The sequence below is a fragment of the Dipodomys merriami genome, unplaced genomic scaffold, assembly GCF_024711535.1.
Source record: "Dipodomys merriami isolate MVZ:Mamm:240054 unplaced genomic scaffold, mDipMer1.0.p SCAF_158, whole genome shotgun sequence".
Classification (NCBI taxonomy): Eukaryota; Metazoa; Chordata; class Mammalia; order Rodentia; family Heteromyidae; genus Dipodomys; species Dipodomys merriami.
In genome coordinates, this window is record NW_027202915.1 from 2500248 (window position 1) to 2524438 (window position 24191).

A 24191-nucleotide genomic window follows, 5' to 3' on the forward strand; every position below is an offset into this window, starting at 1 on the left:
AAAGAAGTTTATTTACCGAACTGCTGCCCCCTGTCCCCCGCCCCCCCACCCAGCATGCATGGCGGAGAAAGATGGCCAAAAAGGAAGGCCCACCCCGGGCTTAGGCCAGGGGGAGGAAGAGATGTGGCCCGGGGGTGGGGGGGGAGTGTGGCCATGCCACACTGGATTGGGTGTGACCTCAGGGCCTGGACACTCGTAAGGTCAGATGGGAGGGGTGACCAGAGCCAGCCCAGGCTGTGACGTGGCAGGAGGGGAAGGTGATGGCTTCCAGGTCTGCCAGTTACCTACGTAACAGATTCTGGGTGGAGACTTTAGCCAGGAGGTGGGAGGGGTCCTGGCAGACCTTAGAGTAGGCAGGGTCAGGCAGATGCAGGGCCCCAGTACTAAGCACGCATCATCATCACGACTACATTGTCATCACACGTTCAACTTTTGTCGGTGAGAGATCCTAAAAAGCGTTTTCACAGTGGAAATTTTGAGGTATATATTTAGAGAATTAAGATAGTTTTCTTAGTTTTTCCTTCTGTAAAGCACACTTGACTGGATTATAGAAAATTAATATAGAAGTGTACTTATTCTGCATTAGACTAAAAAAATTGGATCTGGCCTCTTTGGCAAAGACCTGGTGGAGACACAGTTGTTCAAGCTTTCTTTGTATTATTTAATACATAAAAGCTGCTAGTTTCTTTACGACCCAGAGGTAGTCATAGTTGACTGTAAAAGAGAACTTTTTTGGGTGGACATTTTCTCCATAGGGCAGGAAAATTGTGTATTTCTATTCTCAGATGCCTAGTGAAGGTGACCGGAACCTGTTTTCTTTAGTAGTGCACCATCAAGGCTGATGTAGCTAACAGGAAAGCGATGGAGCAGAGCTCCCGCGTGCACTGATGTGCACGTGCCTGTTGCAGCTGAGTTGTGGCAGTCGCGCCCCGCGCCCTGCTTCTGTAGGGTAGTTACAGAGAGAGCCGCCCGGCGCCCTGCTTCTGTAGGGTAGTTACAGAGAGAGCCGCCCGGCGCCCTGCTTCTCTAGGGTAGTTACAGAGAGAGCTGCCCGGCGCCAGACTGCAGCCACACTGGGCTGCGCGTGGGAGGCGCTCCTTAGTTTGCCTGACCATACTTAAAGGAAAAAATAATTCTCCAGAATACTCTGTTCAGCCTTCTACAAAGGAGGAAGTTTAATTTGAAGTGCTGAGAAGGTTGCTGTTCTGAAAGGACTCACACACAGAGGAGCTGACTCTTAGCAGTTACCTTCAGATCTGGTAGGCGGAGCTTCGGGAAGTGCTGACCACTCAGAGACCTTTGGAGGTGAAATTGATTTAACCAGATAAGACTTAGTTTCTTAAAAAGTCTTAACAAGTATGTTGCAGATCTTATTCTAAGTCACTGCCTCTGTTCCTTCTGAAGGCAAGTACACCAGTGGTTCTGTGGTTTGATCATGCCGTAGCGTTGCTTTGGATCCTCTGTATGGAGGTGGTTTGGTTGCCCTCTGCTGCGCACAGGATGCCACGTTACATGTGAAGTGCTGTCAGACAGAAAAGGGCCTTGGTGGTGCACTTGAGAGGCGGAGATTGGGAGGATCATGGTTCTAGGCCAACTTGGGTAAAAAGGTGGTGGGGCCCCATCTTCAGTCATGAAACTGGGCATGTAGCTCCTATGATGGAGAACTGCAGCAAACCAGCACAGCAAAAACACGATGCCCTTCCTGAGAAGTAACTAAAAACACAGAGGTTTGGAGGCCTGCCGCACACAGACAGAACATCTTACTCGCAAGTACAAACCCCACCAAATAATAATAATAAGGTTGGAGTCTAGACATTTTAAGACCCAGCTAGAATGCAGTATTGGAAAGTGTTTGGGTTTTTCCGGTAAAAGGTTACTCCTGTTCACCATTGGGGAGCCTAAGGATGGTGAGTTTGTGCACTTGAGGCTTCAGTGGTTTTTAGTCTCTGATGACTATAGCAGACTGTGAGAGGCAGGTTCTGCTGTTCCCACCTGGAGCAGGAGCTGCTTCCTGACTGACCATGAACGGTTTCCCCATGGTGTGCTCTGTGAGTGGATCCTCCTCTAGAACTCCACCTTAGTCTCAATGTAGCTTCTTCGTTTACGGCGTAAAATCAGTATTTAAGAATAATGGGCCCCTTTCATTCTTACTTTGTTTGCTATAACTACAAAGTCTGTAACACAGTAACATGAGAATGACTATTTTAAGTTCTGCTGTAAACCCCTTTAAATGGTTTTTCCCCTTCGTAGACGGGATTCTCCAAGGAAAAATCAGATTGTTTTTGACAACAGGTCCTATGAGCCATTATACAGGTATCATCCTGCTGTGGCCTTGTGGTTGGAGACAGGACAGGCCGAGCTTTTTCTACCTGGATTGGTAATCACCACAAGAGGGCGTTAGGAGCATTGAGGTTTTCAGTGTTCGCTTTATTTTTAACACTTACATGCTATCACCAATCGTTGATTACAATCCATGTAAATGGAAAACAGAATGGTCAGTAGTTTGTCTAGGCTGTTTGTAGCTTTAAATTCAGCTTTCTTTGTACCGTGAGACAAGATTGTAAAAAGTGGAGTGGAAGAGCGCAGGCTAGTTCTGCAGGCCACAGGACATGGGGAGCCCCGTTGCTGCGGGCGTTTCTTGGGGATACCAAAGATCTCTGTGTCCTAGGTGCTTTATAGTCAAATATCTTGCATTCTAGTAGTTAACACTTGGTATGAATCATCTGTTGCTTAATTAAAAGAAGTTGACAATTTAAAAAATCTCCAAATAGTTCTCAGCTATTTGTAGAAATTACTTGGCAGAATAGGAACTTAAACATTGTAGTAGTACAGTTATAAGCAAGTGTCTAGAGGCAACACTCTTAAAGTAACAAAAACCTCTGATAAACTGGTATTTTGTTACCAGTTGTGTTGAAACCCATAGATTAAAACCTGAGAAAGCCAGATGTGGTTGTTGACACCTGTGATCCCAGGGCCTGGGAGGATGAAGCAGGAAGATGGAGAGTTCAAGGCCCTCCTGGGCTACTTTGGTAGCTGGATGGTAAAACACATTTCAACCCTACTGAAAACATGAATTAAATAGTATACAGAGTGTATACCCGAGGCCGGGAGTGATCCTTCAGTGACGGGACTGGTAAAACTTCTTACGTGCTAAAGCTATTTTCATGTCATTAATTAACAAAATACCTGACAGGTTTATTTTATCAGCTAAATAAATCTCCACAGAATGCTTATATTGAAAAAGTGTTTCTGAGGTGGATTAACTGTTCTGAACAAAAGATTACGAAAATTTGTTAGAACATAGAAAAATAGTATTTGACCATGAGATCTTACTGTTTTCACACATCATACCCCAGGATAAGGTTGCTGAAAAAAACCTTTAAAAAAATAAGAAAGTGGTGATTACATCTTTCCTTCAGTATGAAAAGTTCCCCTTGAGTTAACTCTCACGGTGGTGGTGGTGGTGGTGGTGGTGGTGGAGGATTGCATGTTAGCATGAAATAATTTTGTAAAAATTGCATGTTTCCACAATTATTACATGACACTCTTTAGTGAATGTGAATACATCTATAGTATACTGCCCAGTTATGTGGCCCCTTGGAGCTGTGCATTCTGGAGAGCAGGGATAGATAAGAGTGGATGAAAAGTGATGTGTCTGCACCCCAACCCCAGGACACGTGGGTCTCAGCAGAGGAAGAGGGGCGTCCTGTGAGCACCGGCACCCTCTCAGCACCTGTGCCTGGGCGGCACTGAGTGACAACGCTTCTGGAGGTTATTCCCTTGTCCATATAAGCAGACACTCGAAGTAAAATTAGTTGATTTGCTTCGTGATAATCTTTTTTTTTTTTTTCCCCATTGGTCGTGGGTCCTGAACTCTGGGCTGGGCACTGTCCCTCAGCTCTTCAGCTCAAGGCTAGCGCCCTACTACTTGAGCCACAGCGCCACTTCTGGCTTTTTTCTGCTTATGTGGTACTGAGGAATTGAACCCAGGGCCTCATGCATGCAAGGCAAGCAATCGACCACTGAGCCACTTTCCCAGCCCCTCATGATAAACTTTTTTGTTTTTTGGGTCCGGTCATGGGGCCTGAACTCTGGGCCTGGGCGCTGTCCCTCAGCTCCTCAGCTCAAGGCTAGCACTCTACCACTTGAGCCATAGCGCCACTTCTGGGCTTTTTTTCTTTTTGCTTATGTGGTGCTGGGGAATCGAACCCAGGGCCTCAGGCATGCAAGGCAAGCGCTCTACCACTGAGCCACCTTCCCAGCCCCCCTCATGATAAACTTTTAACCAGTGATGTCTTTTACTACTAAAGCAGATTAGTTCAGTATTCCACGGCTTCATGAATAATGTGTATGGGTTTTTGAGGTGCTGTGTCTTACATGATTTATAAAATAGAACTTAACAAAAGCTATATGTGGGCTGGGAATGTGGCTTGGTGGCAGAGTGCTTGCCTAGCATGCATGAAGCCCTGGGTTCAATTCCTCAACATCACATACACAGAAAAAGGCTGGGAGTGGTGCTGTGGCTCAAGTGGTAGAGTGCTAGCCTTGAGCAAAAGAAGCTCAGGGACAGCGCCCAGGCCCTGAGTTGAAGCCCTAGGACTGCCCTTCTCCCTCCCCCCAAAAAAGTATGCCTGCTGGGTTTTGATTCACATTTCTAATAGTGGTAAAATAAGAGCTTTGACTAATGTTTTCAAACAGCCCTGACTTGTAGACCTTAAAGAGTAGTCTCCTTCTATTGTGCTTAGCTAGAACGCAAAGGTATCCCTGTTAAAATTCCAGGTTTTCTGCTGAGAATTTTCCTAACTAGCAGAACTAGAGCCCCTTGCTTTATGTTAAAACTTGTATTTAAAATAGGCCTAATTCACTGGGTGCCAGTGGCGCATATCTATAATCCTAGCTACTTGGGAGACTGACATCTTAGGGTCCCAGTTCGAATCCAGACTGGGCAGGAAAGTTGTTAACCTCTTTATTTGCCAATAAATCACCAAAAATAAAGCTGGCAGTGGAGCTGTGGCTCAAGTGGTAGAGTGCTATAGGGACAATGCCAAGACCCTGAGTTCAAGCCCCAGGACCAGCATAAAGAAGGAAAGAAAAGTAAGTGTGTGTGTGTGTGTGTGTGTGTGTGTGTGTGTGTGTGTGTGTGTGTGTGTGTGTGTGTGTGTGTGTGTGTGTGTGTGTGTGTGTGTGTGTGTGTGTGTGTGTGTGTGTGTGTGTGTGTGTGTGTGTTGTCAAGTAAATTTTTTTATTTTTGGGTCCGGTCATGGGGCCTGAACTCTGGGCCTCCTGGGCGCTGTCCCTCAGCTCTTCAGCTCAGGGCTCTACCACTTGAGCCACAGCACCACTTCGGGTTTTCTGGTGTTGTTTTTGGAGATTAGAGCCTCACGGCCTTTCCTGCCCGGGCTGGCTTTGAACCGCAATCCTCAAATCTCAGCCTCCTGAGTAGCTAGGATGACAGACGTGAGCCACCGACGCCCAGCTTGGTAAAATTTTTTAATTGAAGCTAAACTTTAGAAAGTGAATAATACTTGAGACTCTGTTTTTAACATTTATTTTTAAAACAATGATAGTTCCATATTAAAACAAAACAAAATAGAGCCGCTTTGTATGGAGCCAGTCCTGAGGTCTGCACTCAGCTCCACACTTGCGCGGTTTGCTTCCTTGCCTGGTGCTCCACCACTTGAGCTTTCCTTCTGACTCAGCTTTTGCTGGTGGTTTTGGACTGGAGTCTTGCAGACTTTTCTGCCAAGGATAGCGTCATAACTAGGAATAATTCTAATTAGTAGATTGAGGAGGATTAAAGGCATGAGCCACCGGTGCCTGGCTGACTATAGATACTTCTAGTTAAATAATCACTTTTTCAAATTTTTATTTATATTCACGCTGGCAATGGAGTAAAATATATACAAAGAAATGATGTTGACTGAAATATTTTCTTTCTGCAAACCAAACACACAACTCACAAGCAGATTTATGTTAGAATAAAGTATGTCTTCGTCTTTCCTTCTGTTGATTTCTGGGTGTTTTCAGAAGAAGATGAGACCCTGGAAGTTTCAGTGGCCTCTTGATGGAGGTCCAAGTCCACCTGTTGTGTGATTACTGTCATTTGCTGTCTTGCCTAATTTGTGTATAAATTACTGAAATTATAATATTAGTTTTCTGTTCTAAACAGTCTTAAAATTTTAACTTCTTAACATTATGGGTTTTGTTTAAGAAGTGTATTTAAAATCTGGTGTTGGGTTGTTCAGGTTCTATTTATGAGCTCACTAAATCTTCTGAGTACTAGTTACCTACCTACCTGTCCTGGAAATATCATTTGTACAGACCTAAGTCCACACCCTTGTCCCAGCCCAGTGCCAACGGGGTCCAGACGGAAAGCCTTGACTGCGACAGACTGAAGCAGGTAGGTGCTCTCCAGACCCTGACGCGCCTGGATGTGCTTAGGACAACCAGATGGTGAAAAAACACTTCCGTGCACGTTAAACAGCAGCCCCCCAGCACGTCACCCCTTCTGGGGGCCTTGATTCTGGCTGGAGGCACATTCAGTGAGGTGCGGGGGGGAGGGGGGTTGCGGGGGGAGGGGTGCGGGGCGTAGTGGGAGGCTGTTAGCTTAGCTGTGAGCACAGCATGTGCAGTTGCTTAAAAAAAGCAACAACAAAATCATGTAGACTTGGATGTTTCCTCCTAAGAATCAGTTTACAGAAACAAATTAAAAAACTTTTACCCCAGCAGTTTTATTTCAAGGAATATTTGCAAGTAAATGAATGCAAAGTATGGAAGAATCGTACACAGGGGTAGTGGAGTTGGGTCCCAGATAGTTCACGGTGACTTGTGAACACTTAGCTGTCTTATCTGAGACAAGTCACAATGCAAATGCGTGCATTTTCTCTTTTCTTAAGAGAAAAAGTTATTGTCCATATTTTGAATGCCTGTACAGGTCATGGTCCAGCTATCATATAGCAGCGTTGCAAGCAAGACCTTATCTCAAAAATAAAAATAACCAGCGTAACAAATCCTGAGAATCAGGATTTGCAGCCAGCCCAGGAAAGTCTGAGAGACTCTTCTCTCCAATTCACCAAAAAAAAGCCAGAAGTGGAGCTGTAGCTCAAGTGGTGGAGCATCAGCTTTGAGTGGAGATGCTTAGAGACAGGGCCCAGGCCCTGAGTTCAAAAAAAACACAAAAAACTACTAGTTACACTAGACGACCTGTTTGTTAAGTGCTTCATTTAACCTAATGCATTCCAAACAATCATTTCAATACGTAGTCATCATTATGAAATGCCAGTGTGTTGCTTTGGCCTGCTTTCTTCCTAGTAACTATTTGGAATCTGGTGTGGTGTGTTTTCCATCTTCTGTTAGGAGCTCAGCAGGTCACGGGCTGGGCCTGCTGTTGCTGTGTTGGGCAGCATGAGCCCAGAATGGCCTTTCCCAGGCCTTGCAGAGGAGGGTAGGTCTGTGGAATGCAGTTTGAAGTATGGATATTTGGGTGGCACCTGAGAAATGCCTTACGTGAGACAGGTCGGGAGTTTGCCAGGGCTGGTGTCCAGTGGGGTCCTCTTCTTGGACATGCTGACGTGTCTGTGCTGCGCCACGCACAGCCGTACAGCCACCGCCTTGGCTACTGAGTGACCCCCAGAGCCTCCCCTTGCATGTCTGCCTAGGTTAGAAAACACTCAGACAAAGCGTACCAAGGTTGATGTTATTGAAACAAAAAGTGGTATTGTGTCGCTCCTTAAATGTACATAAGAGTAAGAAGTTTTAGTATGTTTGTTTTTTCACGTGTTTCTTTAATATTTTAGGATATTTTAGACGAGATGAGAAAAGAACTAACTAAGCTGAAAGAGGAGCTCATTGATGGTAAGTGGTCCTTAGCACTTAAAACTCCCCCCACGGTCCTCCTCCCAGGCTCCTCCCCCACGGGCGCCCCTCCCCCCACAACCCTCCTCCCCCACAACCTTCCCCACCCTCCCCCCATCCCCCCCTCCCCACAGTCCTCCTCCCCAGCTCCTGCAGGTGCCCCTCCCCCCACGGTCCTCCCCAGCTCCTGCAGGCGCCCCTCCCTCCCCCCTTTTTTTGGGGTCCGGTAGTGGGCCTGGGCGCTGCCCCTCAGCTCTTCAGCTTAAGGCGAGCACTCTACCACTTGAGCTACCACTTGAGCTTATTGGAGATAAGAGTCTCCTGGAGTTTTCTGCCCGGGCTGGCTTTGAACTTCGATCCTCAGATCTCAGCCTCCTGAGTAGCTAGAATTACAGGCGTGAGCCACCAGCGCCCGACCCCTTCCTTATTTTTGAGCCCAGAGTCAGTGCCTCATTTTATTGCAAAGGAGGAAGTAAGTAAATCTGCATATATGTTAGTATTGTCTTTATAATGTTAAACAAATATACACAGTAAAGTTTTTGTTTGGTTTTGATTTTTGGTTTTGATTTTTGTCGTTGAGGGGCCTGAACTCTGGGCCTGGGCGCTGTCCCTCAGCTCTTCAGCGCAAGGCTAGCGCTCTACCACTTGAGCCACAGCGCCACTTCCTACAGTAAAGATTTAAAGACTGTTTCCTTAGGACTGAGTTTGAACATGACCTGTAAGGTTTCTTAAGAATGGGCTCAGGTGAGGGACTGGGAAGGTGGCTCAGTGGTAGAGCGCTTGCCTTGCATGCATGAGGCCCTGGGTTCGATTCCTCAGCACCACATAAGCAGAAAAAGCCAGAAGTGGCGTTGTGGCTCAAGTGGTAGAGTGCTAGCCTTGAGCTGAAGAGCTGAGGGACAGCGCCCAGGCCCAGAGTTCAGGCCCCAGGTCCGACCCCCTCCCCCCCCCCCCCCAAAAAAAAAAAAAAAGGATGGGCTCAGGTGGCTCACACCTGTAATCCTAGCTGCTTGGGAGGCTGAGATCTGAGGGTTGGGTTCTAAGCCAGCCTGGGCAGGAAAGTCCATGGGACTCTTTATCATCAGTTAGCCACCAAAAAGCTGGGACCGGAACTGTGGCTAGCTAAGAGACAGTGTCCAGGCCCTGAGTTCAAGTCCAGAACCAGGATACACACACAAGAAGAATCAACTTTCAGTGCTGTTTGTTTCCTCTTGTAGCAATCAGGCAGGAGCTGAGCAAGTCAAATACTGCATAGAGAAGCAGAGATAAGACTTGAATCTGGAGAAAAACAAAAATTCCTACAAACAACTGTCAACACCACCCCTTCAGTTACGAGCTATCAGAAGAAAGAGAAAACAGAGTCGAGGGGAAATCGCATCCTCGGAAACCTTCTTAAGTTGTGACTCTGGTGATCATCTGTTTTCCTCTCCATTTGCTGCTGCTTTGACCTTTACTACAGGATGAAAAGAGAGTTATGTATGAGTTTCCCATAACATTTATGCAGAAAATGTAAACCCATCAGGCAAGATCGCCATGCATTGAGATATTTTCACATTGAAATAAAACCACACACTTCCCACAACCCACTGCTAAAATAAAGAGGAGAAAGGCTCATGAAGTTCTCCCCCCTCCCCGTGCCCCCTCCCCTCCCCGGGTGCTGAGGAACTGAGCAAGCTCTGCTTTTGTATTGCAAATGTCTCTCTCAGGTTTGTCTTCCTATCGTTTTTTTGGTATTCCATGACTAATTGAGATCAGCGTTGTGTAGGTTTAGATCTTAAGATGAGGAACAAATGGAATTGTACATGTTTTCAAAGGATGACATTTACAAGAAAGTGTCTGAAGATGACCGGGTCCGTCGTGAGGGATTGTAGAGTGATAGGAAGTCCAAGTTAGCCTTCATGCAATTTTGTAGTTTAAACAACATAAATTCGCCAAGAATTTACAGATTTAGATGCCTTCCTAAATTGTTACAATGCTTTACCAAATCTATGACTTCTATATAAAACCAGTGGTCAAATGTACAACAATATATTGTAGATTTACTGTAGCTTTTCAATCTTTTTTAGACTTCTGCATGTGGACATTTTTATAATGTAATAAGTCACCGCAGTTAGCTTTTTTAATTGCAGAGGGTGAAGCATGTCATGCTCGTGTAGAGGCCTCTCCAGACCTGGTCCCGGGGAAGACATTTTGTAGAGTATAGAGGGAGGAAGGGAAGGAATAATTTTTTATTTAATTTCTGCACTATTGTTTTTTTTCTCTCAATTGCCTGCATGACTAATAATGAGAAGTATTTTGTGACTTTGATTGGTAAATACGTTAACACAACCAAGTACTTAATCTTTTTGTCATGTCTTCAGCTGTTTGTATTTTAAGCGGTAATTTCAATGGTCTGAAGCATGATTGTGAGCTTCACGTGGATTCTACCTTACTGTGGAACTCGAGGTTGGGTCTGTCTGGGCTCTCCCGGGCCCCGCAGCCCTGCGGTGTGCAGGCACCCGTGCCTGGGTGCAGACTGCTTCTGAACTTCTACACTGCTACCGTGAGCACAGCCAGGGACAGTGACAGCACCAGTTAAGGTTACAGAAACGGCCCGAGGGAGGGAGGTCCTGTCTCTTGTCTCAACAGCTTTTGGCAGATTTAGGGAGTCGGAAGCCCCCAGGCTCTCCACATCAGTACACGCTTGAGTTGTTACGTGCCATATTTGCTTCGAAAGCTTTAGCCGACCTTTAGCTAAAATGTTGAAGAAACGGCCCGTTTTGATCTATTCTCCTGATAGCTCAGCACAGTTTCCCGAAAGCCTGCCGCTGGTTAACAGCCAGCACCACACAAAGACCTTGAATGGAAGAAAGGTTTTCCACTGTTAAAATCTGTAGAAACGTACTTCTTAGACTAAACTGTGATGGATGAGCTATTCTAATGCAAACATAGCTTTTTTTTTCTATTATTCATCACATGCAGTAGTAGTAAAGGCTTTGAAGATGCAGTATGCTTTTAAATTACTGTTGTCTAAAAGAAATAGTTTTCTCTTTAATGGTGTGCTTTGGGCCATGCAGATACCTCGACAGTGTAAATGTTTATTGCCCCTACGAATCTGACCAGAAATGACTTTTTGATTTTGTTGGGTTAGTTAAATCGCCTAGCCTTGTGGTCCAAAGTAAGATCAAAGACTAAAACACATGCTGAACCTTCAGAGAACCTGGCTTACTCACTAACGTGCCGTGCCTTGGTCTAACCCCAACATGATGTCTGTAGAGCTGGAGAAGCAGTGTGGAGCCATGCAAAGCGGGCTGCTTCTGGGAACCCCCGTGGTTCTCTGTTGGGGATGTCAGCCGGTGGGGAGGGAAGCACGGGCCCGTGGTGGTTTCCCTCCAGTGTGGCTTGTGTGGATGTCCTCCCCAGGACAGCTCAGGGCCCCTCTGCAGGAAGGCACTGCTCTCAACACTGTGATCTGACCTGCATCCACTCTGGAAAACAAACTGAACGTGCAAATCCCAGCGCTGGCGCCGAAGCCGCCTCCATTGTCACCGGCTCAGCTCGCGTCGGCCAGAACCGAAGGTGGAACACAGATGAATGTTGAACTCATGCCTTTCTAGGTCTCTCATTTCCTGGCTATTTTTATCATAACTGTTTGATTTAAATTTCTTACACGCTAACTTCATTTGTGCAATTGAAATAAAGTTGCGGTATATACACACTGCCCAGGCGGTCTTGGGAAATCGCCTGTCATTTCTCCAGTAAAACGCACACGGACCCGCGCCAGCAGAGCACCTGGCTTCCATCCTTGTTTTGTGGGGCTTGTACAGGTCAACCCCACTGGGGGACATGGAGCCAGTGGGGCCTCGTGGGAGGTGGCATTTGTCCCTTTCCCTCAGCCAGCTTGACTGGGCGTTTTGTGCCAGTCAAGACGGTGAATGAGTGTCCGTCCCCCACGGCTCTTTTTCACCCCATATAGAATTTTTCCTAGTATAGTTGCAAGGTAGAGGAGATACTGAGTAATTTTGATTCATACATAGGAGCCTCAGTACTTTTGTTTTCAGTGTTAGAATCCCAGTGTCTTTGTTAGAAGAACAACATTCTTCTGGGGCGGGGGTTGGAGTTTTTCCATCATTCTTGTTCCCCTCCACTGAGATCTGCCCCCCTCCCCATGAGCATTTGCAGCCATTCAACATGCTTTTAAACACGTTCAGATTCCACTTCTCTGTATGTGAATCACAGTGTTGTCTAGACAAAAATCCCTTCCAGTTTGAAAATGAGTTAAGCTGTAGATGCTAACCTTTTGTTGGCACTGGTATTTGAATTGAGACCTTGTGCTCCAGTAGCTTGCTTAGCTGATGTTCTACGACTTGAGCCATGCCTCCAGTCTGACTTTGCTGATGGTTTTGGAGGTTGAGTCTTACATGCTTTTCCTGAATAGTTGAAGATTGCAGGTGTGAGCCACTGACTTTAGCCTTTGAGATTTGCCTGACTGCAACTTTGTCTTCTGGGTTTGTATACACTTGAGAGAGCCACAGTGAAGAATCAGCTTTTCTGTGGATTGCAGAGGTGAGCTACTGCTGTAGTATTAACCTGTTCCCTTTAAATTCGATGAGTTACAAGCACAAAAATCTGACAATCATACAAAGAAAATTATGTATGTGAAGCTTTTGATCCACCTTTCCCAAAGGAAAGTTTTATTCTAGCATTTGCTTCCAAACTCAGCCTTTTGGGTAACACTTTTCTAAATAGAAAGGTGGACTCGGGGTGGGGACCCCTATGTGGCACGCACACCAGGGGGAGTGGCCCTCGGCTCTGCACACGGGGAAGGTTAGAGCCTCCCAGAGCGGGGGAGAAGGGAGGGCCAGGTCACGTCACTGGAAGCCATCATTTAATGTTTGTAAGGTGTTTCGAAGGCAGCGATAAAGTGAACAGTGGCTCTTGGTATCTTTATAAAGACAGGCACAATGAACACACGTTCCACCAAGAAGCTGAGCTGTCAGCCATGTGCCATAAAAAGTTTACAGTTGATTTAGAATGGTTACTACTAGTGGAATAGCAAAGTGATCAAGTCAGAAGATGAAAATTGGTGAACCGCAAATCTGCACAAGTATAATTACGCATCTTCTTAATAAGTCCTTCTGGAAAGGTGAAAAAAATGACTTGGTTGTGGTGACTTTGGGCCTTGTAAGAATTTGCCCTGTTTACTGATGGTTTCTGTTGAGTTGGAGAGGATTGGTGTGAAGATGGAGGTGGAAAGGAATGGCTTTTCCCCTCTATCACAGATGCACACGCAGACACTGCGTGTGTGAGCGAAGGCTCCATCGCTGAGCCATGTGTGGGATTCGGGCACTTGTGTCCGGCCAGGGAAGATGGCCAGGAGGAGCAGAGCACACCACTGCATTGTGCTTTTGTTCGTTGCAGGCATTTGCTGGGTCTACATTAGTGAACAAAAAGTTCTTTTCTTCTTTCTTTATTTTTTTTGTTGGTCATGGGGCTTGAACTCGGCCTCAGCTCTTCAGCTCAAGACCACTTCCAGTTTTCTGGTGGTTTATATTGAAGTTAAGAGTCTCACAGAGGCTGGGAAGGTGGCTCAGTGGTAGAGTGCTTGCCTTGCATGCCTGAGGCCCTGGGTTCCATTCTTCAGTACCACAGAAAAAGCTGGAAGTGGTACTGGCCTTGAGCTGAAGAGCTGAGTGACAGTGCCCAGGCCCAGACCGGCCAACAAAAAAAATAAAAGCTTTACGTAGTTCATTAGAGCTAAATGTGTTAAACTGCACTTACTCCACAAGAAAACAAGTGTACACAGTGACAACTTCGTGGTTTATAATGTTACCAATCTGATTTAACTCCACCTTTGAGCCCCAGCTTTCCTTTGTAGATGACAGCACTTGTGTGTGTGTGAAATCGCATAGGTGGTTTGGTTCTGTGTGGCCTGGGGTACTCCTTGAGAATCCACACAAGCCATGCCGTTGGCACTGTTAGTTGCATGAGAAATACCCTCGGAGGAACTGTGTATGTATTGGTGTTTGTAGTGAGGTATTTAATTGTGAGGCACAAAAGCTTCTGTCCAAGTTCATAGAAAAGTTCTTGGTTCATACTTAAAATATGCCCTGGGGCCGGGGTGCGGCTCAGCTTGTGTGTGCCTGGGGGTGCTGGGCCCAGGGTTTGTTCCCCGCCCTGAGCAACAGAAACTTGTAGTTACCCAATGCGCTGCTCAAGTTGCAGGATTCGGTCCTTGGGGTGCCTTGCTCCCCAGACCTGCTCCACTTGCCTTGCCCATCACGCTCCGTGAGAAATCCAGTGTTGCTGCCTGCCTCGATGCGGGTGCAGACCTGGACTGGGAAGTGGGAGGTGTACCGGCGTCAGATTCTCGTTCTCCTGCCTGGAGTTCCGTTTGTCCTGGGCGCATGCTAGCAGCGTGGTGGCCAGGCCCGGATGTTGGGTGCGCTGGCAGGGCTCCGCTCTGCACACGCCTGCTTTGCCGCGTAGCATGTCCTAGGAGGAGGGTTTGCCTCTGGGAAAGGCAATATGGAGGCCTACACCCAGTGCTGGGGTCCAGCCAGGTCTCCCTCCTCTCGTGAAGGGGTGAAGATTTAGTCACTCGGCTTCCTCACAGCCACTGGGCTTCACCATGACGCCTGTCACTGACACTGGACAGGGGAGGCCGTGTGGCACTCCGTCTTGACTGCTCTGCGTCTCTGCTCCGTCGCTGTGTGTGGCACCCAGCCTGGCCAGCAGCCCATGCCTGCCTGTCCGCGAGGTTCCTCTGCTCACATTTAGTGCTGAGCGTCTCTGCAGTTATCGGTAGCTTTAGGCTTTGGTTTTTTTCTTTTGGTTTGTTTTTGTCAGTCCTGGGGCTTGAACTCAGAGCCCACACGTTGAGCTCTTTTGCCCTTTTGAGCCACAACACCACTTCCCATTTTTTGGTGGCGAATTGAAGATAAATCTCACAGACTTTTCTGCCTGGGTTGGCTTTGAACTGTGATCCTCAGAGCTCAGGCTCCTGAGATTATGCATGAGCCACCAGTGCCTGGCTAGATTTATTCTCTTTTGATCCAAGAGAAGGGACACGGGCAATAGGTGCTTTCCAAAGGGCCGCTTGTAATTATTTTAAATATTAGCACCTATTTGTGTGCATCAGGAGATGTCCAAAAGGCCCTGGTAGACGGGCACACGGCTTGTTTTTCCTGTCAGTTATCCATGTCCACAGATCAGAGATGGGCAAGATTGGGACTACAGCAGGTGGGTCCTGTGTGGCCAGTGTTGTTTTCGTGTGTGTGTGTGTACCCACGTGTTTGGGAGTCATTTGATATAAGATACACTTTCATTATGTGTGTTCTCATTTTCTGGGAAATAAGGTGATTCTAACAGCAAGCTAGGAAGTCTGTCTTCTGGCACAGTGCAATTGGAGTATTTCCATGTTTTTGCGTTTGTTTTTCTTTGCATGGAATACACTAGAAGTCTGGCCTGCACAGCAACTGAGCCTGGTTAGGGGGAGGGGCGGTAGAGGCTGAGTGCTCCCAGCTGAGCCTGTGGGGAGGAGGGGGAGGAGGCTGAGTGCTCCCAGCTGAGCCTGTGGGGAGGAGGGGGAGGAGGAGGCTGAGTGCTCCCAGCTGAGCCTGTGGGGAGGAGGAGGAGGAGGCTGAGTGCTCCCAGCTGAGCCTGTGGGGAGGAGGAGGAGGAGGAGGCTGAGTGCTCCCAGCTGAGCCTGTGGGGAGGAGGGGGAGGAGGAGGCTGAGTGCTCCCAGCTGAGCCTGTGGGGAGGAGGGGGAGGAGGAGGCTGAGTGCTCCCACCTGAGCCTGTGGGGAGGAGGGGGAGGGGGAGGAGGAGGCTGAGTGCTCCCAGCTGAGCCTGTGGGGAGGAGGAGGAGGAGGCTGAGTGCTCCCAGCTGAGCCTGTGGGGAGGAGGGGGAGGAGGAGGCTGAGTGCTCCCACCTGAGCCTGTGGGGAGGAGGAGGAGGAGGAGGCTGAGTGCTCCCAGCTGAGCCTGTGGGGAGGAGGAGGAGGAGGCTGAGTGCTCCCAGCTGAGCCTGTGGGGAGGAGGGGGAGGAGGAGGAGGCTGAGTGCTCCCAGCTGAGCCTGTGGGGAGGAGGGGGAGGAGGCTGAGTGCTCCCAGCTGAGCCTGTGGGGAGGAGGAGGAGGAGGAGGCTGAGTGCTCCCAGCTGAGCCTGTGGGGAGGAGGGGGAGGAGGAGGCTGAGTGCTCCCAGCTGAGCCTGTGGGGAGGAGGAGGAGGAGGCTGAGTGCTCCCAGCTGAGCCTGTGGGGAGGAGGAGGGGGAGGAGGCTGAGTGCTCCCAGCTGAGCCTGTGGGGAGGAGGAGGAGGAGGAGGCTGAGTGCTCCCAGCTGAGCCTGTGGGGAGGAGGGGGAGGAGGAGGCTGAGTGCTCCCAGCTGAGCCTGTGGGGAGGAGGAGGAGGAGGAGGAGGAGGCTGAGTGCTCCCAGCTGAGCCTGTGGGGAGGAGGAGGAGGAGGAGGCTGAGTGCTCCCAGCTGAGCCTGTGGGGAGGAGGAGGAGGAGGAGGCTGAGTGCTCCCAGCTGAGCCTGTGGGGAGGAGGGGGAGGAGGAGGAGGAGGCTGAGTGCTCCCAGCTGAGCCTGTGGGGAGGAGGAGGAGGAGGCTGAGTGCTCCCAGCTGAGCCTGTGGGGAGGAGGGGGAGGAGGAGGAGGAGGCTGAGTGCTCCCAGCTGAGCCTGTGGGGAGGAGGAGGGGGAGGAGGAGGCTGAGTGCTCCCAGCTGAGCCTGTGGGGAGGAGGAGGAGGAGGAGGAGGCTGAGTGCTCCCAGCTGAGCCTGTGGGGAGGAGGAGGAGGAGGAGGAGGCTGAGTGCTCCCAGCTGAGCCTGTGGGGAGGAGGGGGAGGAGGCTGAGTGCTCCCAGCTGAGCCTGTGGGGAGGAGGGGGAGGAGGAGGAGGCTGAGTGCTCCCAGCTGAGCCTGTGGGGAGGAGGGGGAGGAGGAGGCTGAGTGCTCCCAGCTGAGCCTGTGGGGAGGAGGAGGGGGAGGAGGCTGAGTGCTCCCAGCTGAGCCTGTGGGGAGGAGGGGGAGGCGGCTGCGTGCTCCACCTTGTCGCGCTCCACCTTGTCGCGCTCCACCTTGTCGCGCTCCACCTTGTCGCGCTCCACCTTGTCCAGGGCCCTGTCTAGATGAGGGCAGCCCACTTCCGTGGCGAGGCCCAGATCCACCTGTTTTTAGTCCCCCCAAGGCCGCAGCCGAAGGCGCCGCGCGGCCCGGCGGTGGGGCGGGGCGGGGCGGGGCGGGGCGGGGCGCGCTCATGGCGGGGCGCGCTCATGGCGGGGCGCGCTCATGGCGGGGCGCGCTCATGGCGGGGCGCGCTCATGGCGGGGCGCGCTCTCGGGACGGGCGCGCTCATGGCGGCGCGCGCTCTCGGGACGGGCGCGCTCATGGCGGGGCGCGCTCTCGGGACGGGCGCGCTCATGGCGGCGCGCGCTCTCGGGACGGGCGCGCTCATGGCGGCGCGCGCTCTCGGGACGGGCGCGCTCATGGCGGGGCGCGCTCTCGGGACGGGCGCGCTCATGGCGGGGCGCGCTCATGGCGGGGCGCGCTCTCGGGACGGGCGCGCTCATGGCGGCGCGCGCGCCGAGAGACCCGGAGCCGCCGCGGTGAGGCCCGGGCGCGGCGGACTCGCGCGGGCCGAGGCTCGCTCTCGGCCGGGGAACTGCGTCCCGGCGCGCCGCGGCCGCGGGGGCAGGGTGACCGGGGCCCACGCGCAGGCTCCCGACGCGTGGCGCGGCCGAGGCGGCCCCGGCCCCGTGCCTGGAGCGTGGCGGGTCTCCCGGGCTGGGCGGGCGCGGCGCGCTTCCTGAGAGCCAGGGGCGCGGCCGCCACCCACCCGGCCTGTCGGCTGTCTCCTTTGAAGGAACGGAGGCCAGTATCTCGCCGGCCCTCGCCACGCGCAGGCGCAGAACTGAAATTCTGCTTCACAGGGCTCCGAGGGGGCGCTGGGGGCCGCCGGCTCCCAGGCCCCGCCTCCCTGCCCCAGGCCCCGCCTCCCTGCCCCCAGGCCCCGCCTCCCTGCCCCCAGGCCCCGCCCCGCCTCCCTGCCCCCAGGCCCCGCCTCCCTGCCCCCAGGCCCCGCCTCCCGGGCCCCAGGCCCCGCCTCCCAGGCCCCACCCCGCCTCCCGGCCCCAGGCCCCGCCTCCCGGCCTCAGGCCCCGCCCCGCCTCCCGGCCCCAGGCCCCGCCTCCCAGGCCCCGCCCCGCCTCCCGGCCTCAGGCCCCGCCCCGCCTCCCGGCCTCAGGCCCCGCCCCGCCTCCCGGCCCCAGGCCCCGCCTCCCGGCCCCAGGCCCCGCCTCCCGGCCCCAGGCCCCGCCCCGCCTCCCGGCCCCATCCAGGATACAGGGGGGAGGGGGGAGGCTTTGGAAACGTGGGAATTTGGGGCTGGGAAGCGGAGGCCCTGGGTTCGATTCCTCAGCACCACATAAGCAAAAAGAAAAAGGCCGTAAGTGGCGCTGTGGCTCAAGTGGTAGAGTGCTAGCCTTGAGCTGAAGAGCTGAGGGACAGCGCCCAGGCCCAGAGTTCAGGCCCCACGACCAGACCCAAAAAAAAAAAAAAAAAAAAGAAACGCGGGAACAACTCTGCCTCCCGCAGAGCCTCTGCGCAGCCCACCCCTCCCGACGTGAACCCCGGCCGGAGGCCCCTCGGCGCACACGAGGGCTCCCGAGGGCTCCCCCAGCTCCAGCCCATCGCGGGCCGGTGGGCACGGTCAGCAATGGCCCGGGGAGGAGCTGAGGCCGGGGAGGAGCTGAGGCCGGGGAGGAGCTGAGGCCCGGGGAGGAGCTGAGGCCGGGGAGGAGCTGAGGCCGGGGAGGAGCTGAGGCCGGGGAGGAGCTGAGGGCCGGGGAGGAGCTGAGGCCGGGGAGGAGCTGAGGCCGGGGAGGAGCTGAGGCCCGGGGAGGGCCGGGGAGGAGCTGAGGCCCGGGGAGGGCCGGGGAGGAGCTGAGGGCCGGGGAGGAGCTGAGGCCCGGGGAGGGCCGGGGAGGAGCTGAGGGCCGGGGAGGAGCTGAGGCCGGGGAGGAGCTGAGGCCGGGGAGGAGCTGAGGCCGGGGAGGAGCTGAGGCCCGGGGAGGAGCTGAGGCCGGGGAGGAGCTGAGGCCCGGGGAGGAGCTGAGGCCCGGGGAGGAGCTGAGGGCCGGGGAGGAGCTGAGGCCGGGGAGGAGCTGAGGCCGGGGAGGATCTGAGGGCTGACTCCGCCCCCCACCCGGGTGGCCTTCTGGACGGCCGTGCCCCCAACAGGCGTCCTGAGCCCGGCCCGTGCGGGCGGGCCTCGGCCCCGGGCTCCCGGCCGTCGCTGTCCGTTGATCATGTGCTCATTGTTAGATGCGTTTGGGCACAGAGTGGGTGCCGCGGGCCGCCGGGCCGCCCAGCGCGGGCTCCAGGGCCTCCGCCCCGCGGCTTCCGGAGGAAACCAAGCTCGTTTTTCTGTTCTTTTTCTTCCTGTTTGGAAACTTGAAAGGAGGCCCAGCATTGTTTTGTTCTGACCCCTGCAGGTGCGCGGAGGGCAGAGCTTCCGGCCCTGCCGACCACGAGGCTGCGCTCAACAGGAAGCTGCGGCGCCGGGGCGGGGCTGGCAGTCCCGCGCCCTGACCCCGGGGACCCCCCTGCACCGGCCCGGCCTCACGGCGGGGGCTCCGGGGCGGGGCTGGCAGTCCCGCGCCCTGACCCCGGGGACCCCCCTGCACCTGGCCGGCCTCACGGCGGGGGCTCACCCTGACCCCGGGGACCCCCCTGCACGGGCCGGCCTCACGGCGGGGGCTCACCCTGACCCCGGGGACTCCCCCCCCTGCACGGGCCGGCCTCACGGCGGGGGGCTCACCCTGACCCCGGGGACTCCCCCCCCTGCACGGGCCGGCCTCACGGCGGGGGCTCACCCTGACCCCGGGGACTCCCCCCCCTGCACGGGCCGGCCTCACGGCGGGGGGCTCACCCTGACCCCGGGGACCCCCCGCACCGGGCCGGCCTCACGGCGGGGGGCTCACCCGGCCCCGGCCCAGCCCACGGCCCTGGCGCGGAGCCCCTGGGTGGAGCCCTGACGCCGGCTCCCCGCGCCCTGGTCTCCCGCACACCACAGCTCTAGTACAGGGGGACAGTTTCCAATTTGGAGGTATTTTGTGCGTCTCCTGGTCCTGAGCTTGAGTGCGGGGCCTGGGCCCGACCCTGAGCTTTTTTTTGGCTTTGCCACTTGAGCCACAGCTGCTCATCCGGCGTCTTGGTCGTTATCCTAAGGGAACTCCTAGGGACTTACCTGGACTGGCTTTGAGCGCGGTCCTCAGACCTGGGTCCCCTGAGGAGGATTATGACTTCCAGCTGCTGGAACCCAGCCAATAGTCTGAGGTGGTTTTGTTTTTGTTTTTTCCGTTGATCCTGGGGCTTGACCCCCGGGCCTGGGCGCTGCCCCTCAGCTCTTCAGCTCAAGGCCGGCGCTCCACCACTTGAGCCACAGTCCTCTGTGGGTCCTGAGAGGTGCGCTGAACCTGGCTGGTGGGCTGAACCTGGCTGGTGCGCTGGACCTGGCTGGTGCGCTGGACCTGGCTGCTGCGCTGAACCTGGCTGCTGCGCTGGACCTGGCTGCTGCGCTGAACCTGGCTGCTGCGCTGGACCTGGCTGCTGCGCTGGACCTGGCTGCTGCGCTGGACCTGGCTGCTGCGCTGAACCTGGCTGGTGCGCTGAACCTGGCTGGTGCGCTGAACCTGGCTGGTGCGCTGAACCTGGCTGCTGCGCTGAACCTGGCTGGTGGGCTGGACCTGGCTGCTGCGCTGGACCTGGCTGCTGCGCTGAACCTGGCTGCTGCGCTGGACCTGGCTGCTGCGCTGAACCTGGCTGCTGCGCTGGACCTGGCTGCTGCGCTGGACCTGGCTGCTGCGCTGGACCTGGCTGCTGCGCTGAACCTGGCTGGTGCGCTGAACCTGGCTGGTGCGCTGAACCTGGCTGGTGCGCTGAACCTGGCTGCTGCGCTGAACCTGGCTGGTGGGCTGGACCTGGCTGCTGCGCTGGACCTGGCTGGTGGGCTGAACCTGGCTGGTGGGCTGAACCTGGCTGCTGCGCTGAACCTGGCTGGTGCGCTGGACCTGGCTGCTGCGCTGAACCTGGCTGGTGGGCTGGACCTGGCTGGTGCGCTGGACCTGGCTGCTGCGCTGGACCTGGCTGCTGCGCTGGACCTGGCTGGTGGGCTGAACCTGGCTGCTGCGCTGGACCTGGCTGGTGCGCTGGACCTGGCTGCTGCGCTGAACCTGGCTGGTGGGCTGGACCTGGCTGGTGCGCTGAACCTGGCTGGTGCGCTGAACCTGGCTGGTGGGCTGAACCTGGCTGGTGGGCGTGTGGGAGCAGCAGCCGCAGCGCAGAGGTGTGAGCGAGTGCGAGGAAGGAGGGGAGGAAGGTGAGTCTCCGCCACCAAGAACCTCCCCTCACTCCCGTTTGCACCAGAAGCCTTCCCGGCTTGCTGAGGTGCCTGTCACTCTCCACCTGTGAACCGGACCTGCTCGCCTCCAGCACAGGTGAAGATCCACCTGCAAACAAAAGATGCACCTGCACAGCTCTATCAGAAGGCTCTTAGGTACATCTACCACACAAACACGTCAAGGTTTGTTTCTTACAAACAGCACCACACAGTGCAGCTGGCCCTCATGCTGCGTGAGGTTTTACCTGGATGAATGTCCTGAAGCAGCCTGGGGAACTGCTGCCTGGGGGCCGCTGCACACTGGCACACCATGCTTGAAGGGTTCTTGGCCGGTGTGTGGCCCGTCTCCACTGTCTGGGTTGCCGACACAGCAGTGCCAAAACATGAATCTCATGACTCACTTTGTATATCTGAAAACCTGCTAATGTGGTTGATAAACGTGTTTCTGAAAATTAAGCCTGAAAATTCCACTTCAAAATTGGCACAATTTGGACTGGGGCTGTGTCTTGGTACAGTGCTTGCCCAGCCTACATGAAGCCCTGGGTTTGATTCCTCAGTACCACATAAACAGAAAAAGCCAGAAGTGGCGCTGTGGCTCAAGTGGTAGAGTGCTAGCCTTGGGCAAAAGAAGCTCAGGGACAGTGCCCAGTCCCTGAGTTCAAGACTCAGGATTGGCCAAAAAAAGAAAAGGCACAGTTTGTAGTACTTTTTTCTGCCAGTTTGAATTGAAAGGCTTGGTCCTGCTGGGCAGGTGTGTTACCATTTGAGTCACACCTTCAGTCTAGTAAAGAAAACACCAAGCTCCCTTCATTGAGCAAAATAGCCTGAGGATTTATCTGGTTTTTCACATGCGGCTGTCCACTAACTAGAAGCGAAAAGGAATTGTTTAGTTTCCAATGTCAAAATTGGGTCTATTAAAACAAGGGTCTTTCTAGTTGATGACTTTCGGCATGAGGTTTGCCATCCTTGGCTTCACCTTGTGTCCTGTTACTGGACCTGCAGGCTGCAGGAGGGTTGTGTAAGCTTGACCCCGACAGTGAGGTTTTTCCACCCTGTATCTCCTTGGGAGGCTGGGGCCTGCCCTGGGCCGGGCTCCACTTCAGGTACTGGTGGTGGTGGCTTGTGGGGCTGCTCTGACTACAACCCAGGGCTGTGGGCAATGACAGCCTGACCAGGCCTAACCCAGGAAAGGAGCTGTGGGCAGGGCAGGAAGGGCAGGGCGGCTGGGCAGGCCTGGCCCACCTCACCTCCCGCAGGGGGCGGGCCAGCCAGCAGTGGCCCGGGAGGCACAGTGCCCCACTGGCCTTGGAAGGGGTGGCCAAGAAGAGGCTCAGCAGGGCTGAGCAAGAGTTGGAAAACCAGGGGAGAGGAGAGCATGGGGAGGGGGGGAGGACAGGAGTTGGGGCAGGGGAGGGCAGAGTGCAGGGGGAGGGGAAAGCTCAGGGGGGAGGGCAGGAGGATGGGAGGGCAGAAGGGGAGAGCGCAGGGGGAGGGTGGGAGGAGGGCAGGGGAGGGCGCAGGGGGAGCGGGAGGAGGGGAGGGCAGGAGGATGGGAGGGCAGAAGGGGAGAGCGCAGGGGGAGCAGGAGGAGGGGAGGGGAGGGCGCAGGGGGAGGGCAGAAGGGGAGAGCGCAGGGGGAGGGCGGGAGGAGGGGAGGGCAGGGCGCAGGGGGAGCGGGAGGAGGGGAGGGCAGGAGGATGGGAGGGCGCAGGGGGAGGGCAGGGCGCAGGGGGAGGGCGGGAGGAGGGGAGGGGAGGGCGCAGGGGGAGCGGGAGGAGGGGAGGGGAGGGCGCAGGGGGAGCGGGAGGAGGGCGGACTAGGGCAGCGGCAGGAAGCCCAGCGTCCACCGCGGGGGGCGCAGTGGGGTCGTAGCGCCCGCTCCCCCCTTCCCCCCCTTCCCTTCCCCTCACTCCCGGTCTTTCTGCTCCCTGCCGTCCCCGTGGCCGCCCGAACAGGGACGGGGGGGGGGGGGGGGGGACGGGGCGGGCGGGGCCGGGGACGGGCCGGGGCCGGGGCGGGCGGGGACCGGGGGGGGGGGACGGGGCGGGCGGGGGGGGGGGACGGGGCGGGCGGGGACGGGGGGGCGGGGCCGGGGCGGGGCCGGAGCGGGGGGGGGGCGGGGCGGGCGGGGCCGGGGCGGGGGCCGGGGCGGGGGGGGGGGACGGGGCGGGCGGGGGACGGGGGGGCGGGGCCGGGGCGGGCCGGGGCGGGGGGGGGCCGGGGCGGGCGGGGCCGGAGCGGGGGGGGGGCCGGGGCGGGCGGGGCCGGGGCGGGGGGGGGCCGGGGCGGGCGGGGGGGGGGGACGGGGCGGGCGGGGACGGGGCGGGGGGGGGAGGCCGGGGGGGGGGGCCGGGGCGGGCGGGGGCGGGGCGGGCGGGGCCGGGGCGGGGGGGGGGCCGGGGCGGGCGGGGGACGGGGGGGCGGGGCCGGGGCGGGCCGGGGCGGGGGGGGGGCCGGGGCGGGGGGGGGGACGGGGCGGGCGGGGCCGGGGCGGGTGGGGGGGACGGGGCGGGCGGGGCCGGGGCCGGGGCGGGCGGGGCCGGGGCGGGCGGGGCCGCGCGGATAAGGCGGGAGCGGCGGCCGCCTCCAGGGCGGGGGCGGACGCGCCACCCCGCGCGCCAATCGCCGGCGTCGGCGAGCATTCAAACGAGCGGCCGGCCAATAGGATGGCGCGGCGGGGCCCGGGGGCGGGGCCGGGCGCGGCGCGTTCGCCGAGCGAGCTGTTGGCGGAGTCCCGCGCCGTGCGTTCCCGCCGGACGGCAGGTGAGGGGGCGCCGCCGGCCCCGTCCCCCCCCCCCCCCGCCCGCTCGGGCCTCCCGGCGACCCCGCGGCGGCGGGCGGGCGGCGCCGGGCGCGCCCTGGGCTCGGCGGGGCCTCGGGTGGGCGCGGAGGCGGGCCGCTGACGGGCCGCGGGCGCCCGGGCTCCGGCGGGGGTCGCGGGGGGACCCGGCGG

At 55.9% G+C, this 24191-nt stretch overlaps 2 protein-coding genes across 13 annotated transcripts in view; both read left to right on the plus strand.

The window, feature by feature from the left end:
- Enah (ENAH actin regulator) overlaps nucleotides 1-11554 on the plus strand; it is a 120450-nt gene extending 108896 nt beyond the window's left edge. For 6 of the 11 annotated variants that reach the window (XM_070023240.1, XM_070023239.1, XM_070023244.1 and 3 more), the window contains 4 exons: nucleotides 2251-2313; nucleotides 6322-6400; nucleotides 7797-7854; nucleotides 9072-11554. In XM_070023240.1, coding sequence (XP_069879341.1) covers nucleotides 2251-2313; nucleotides 6322-6400; nucleotides 7797-7854; nucleotides 9072-9109 — 238 coding nt within the window. In that variant the 3' untranslated portion in view covers nucleotides 9110-11554. The remainder of the gene's footprint in view (nucleotides 1-2250; nucleotides 2314-6321; nucleotides 6401-7796; nucleotides 7855-9071) is intronic. The other 5 variants (XM_070023242.1, XM_070023247.1, XM_070023243.1 and 2 more) reach the window with 1 other exon arrangement.
- Nucleotides 11555-21067: 9513 nt separating this feature from the next.
- Lbr (lamin B receptor) overlaps nucleotides 21068-24191 on the plus strand; it is a 29315-nt gene continuing 26191 nt past the window's right edge. Inside the window, exon 1 of one of the 2 annotated variants that reach the window (XM_070023252.1) lies at nucleotides 21068-21421. The gene's annotated coding sequence lies outside the window, so the exon portion shown is untranslated. Of the gene's footprint in view, nucleotides 21422-23900; nucleotides 24002-24191 lie in introns of those variants that run through there. The other variant, XM_070023251.1, reaches the window with a different exon arrangement.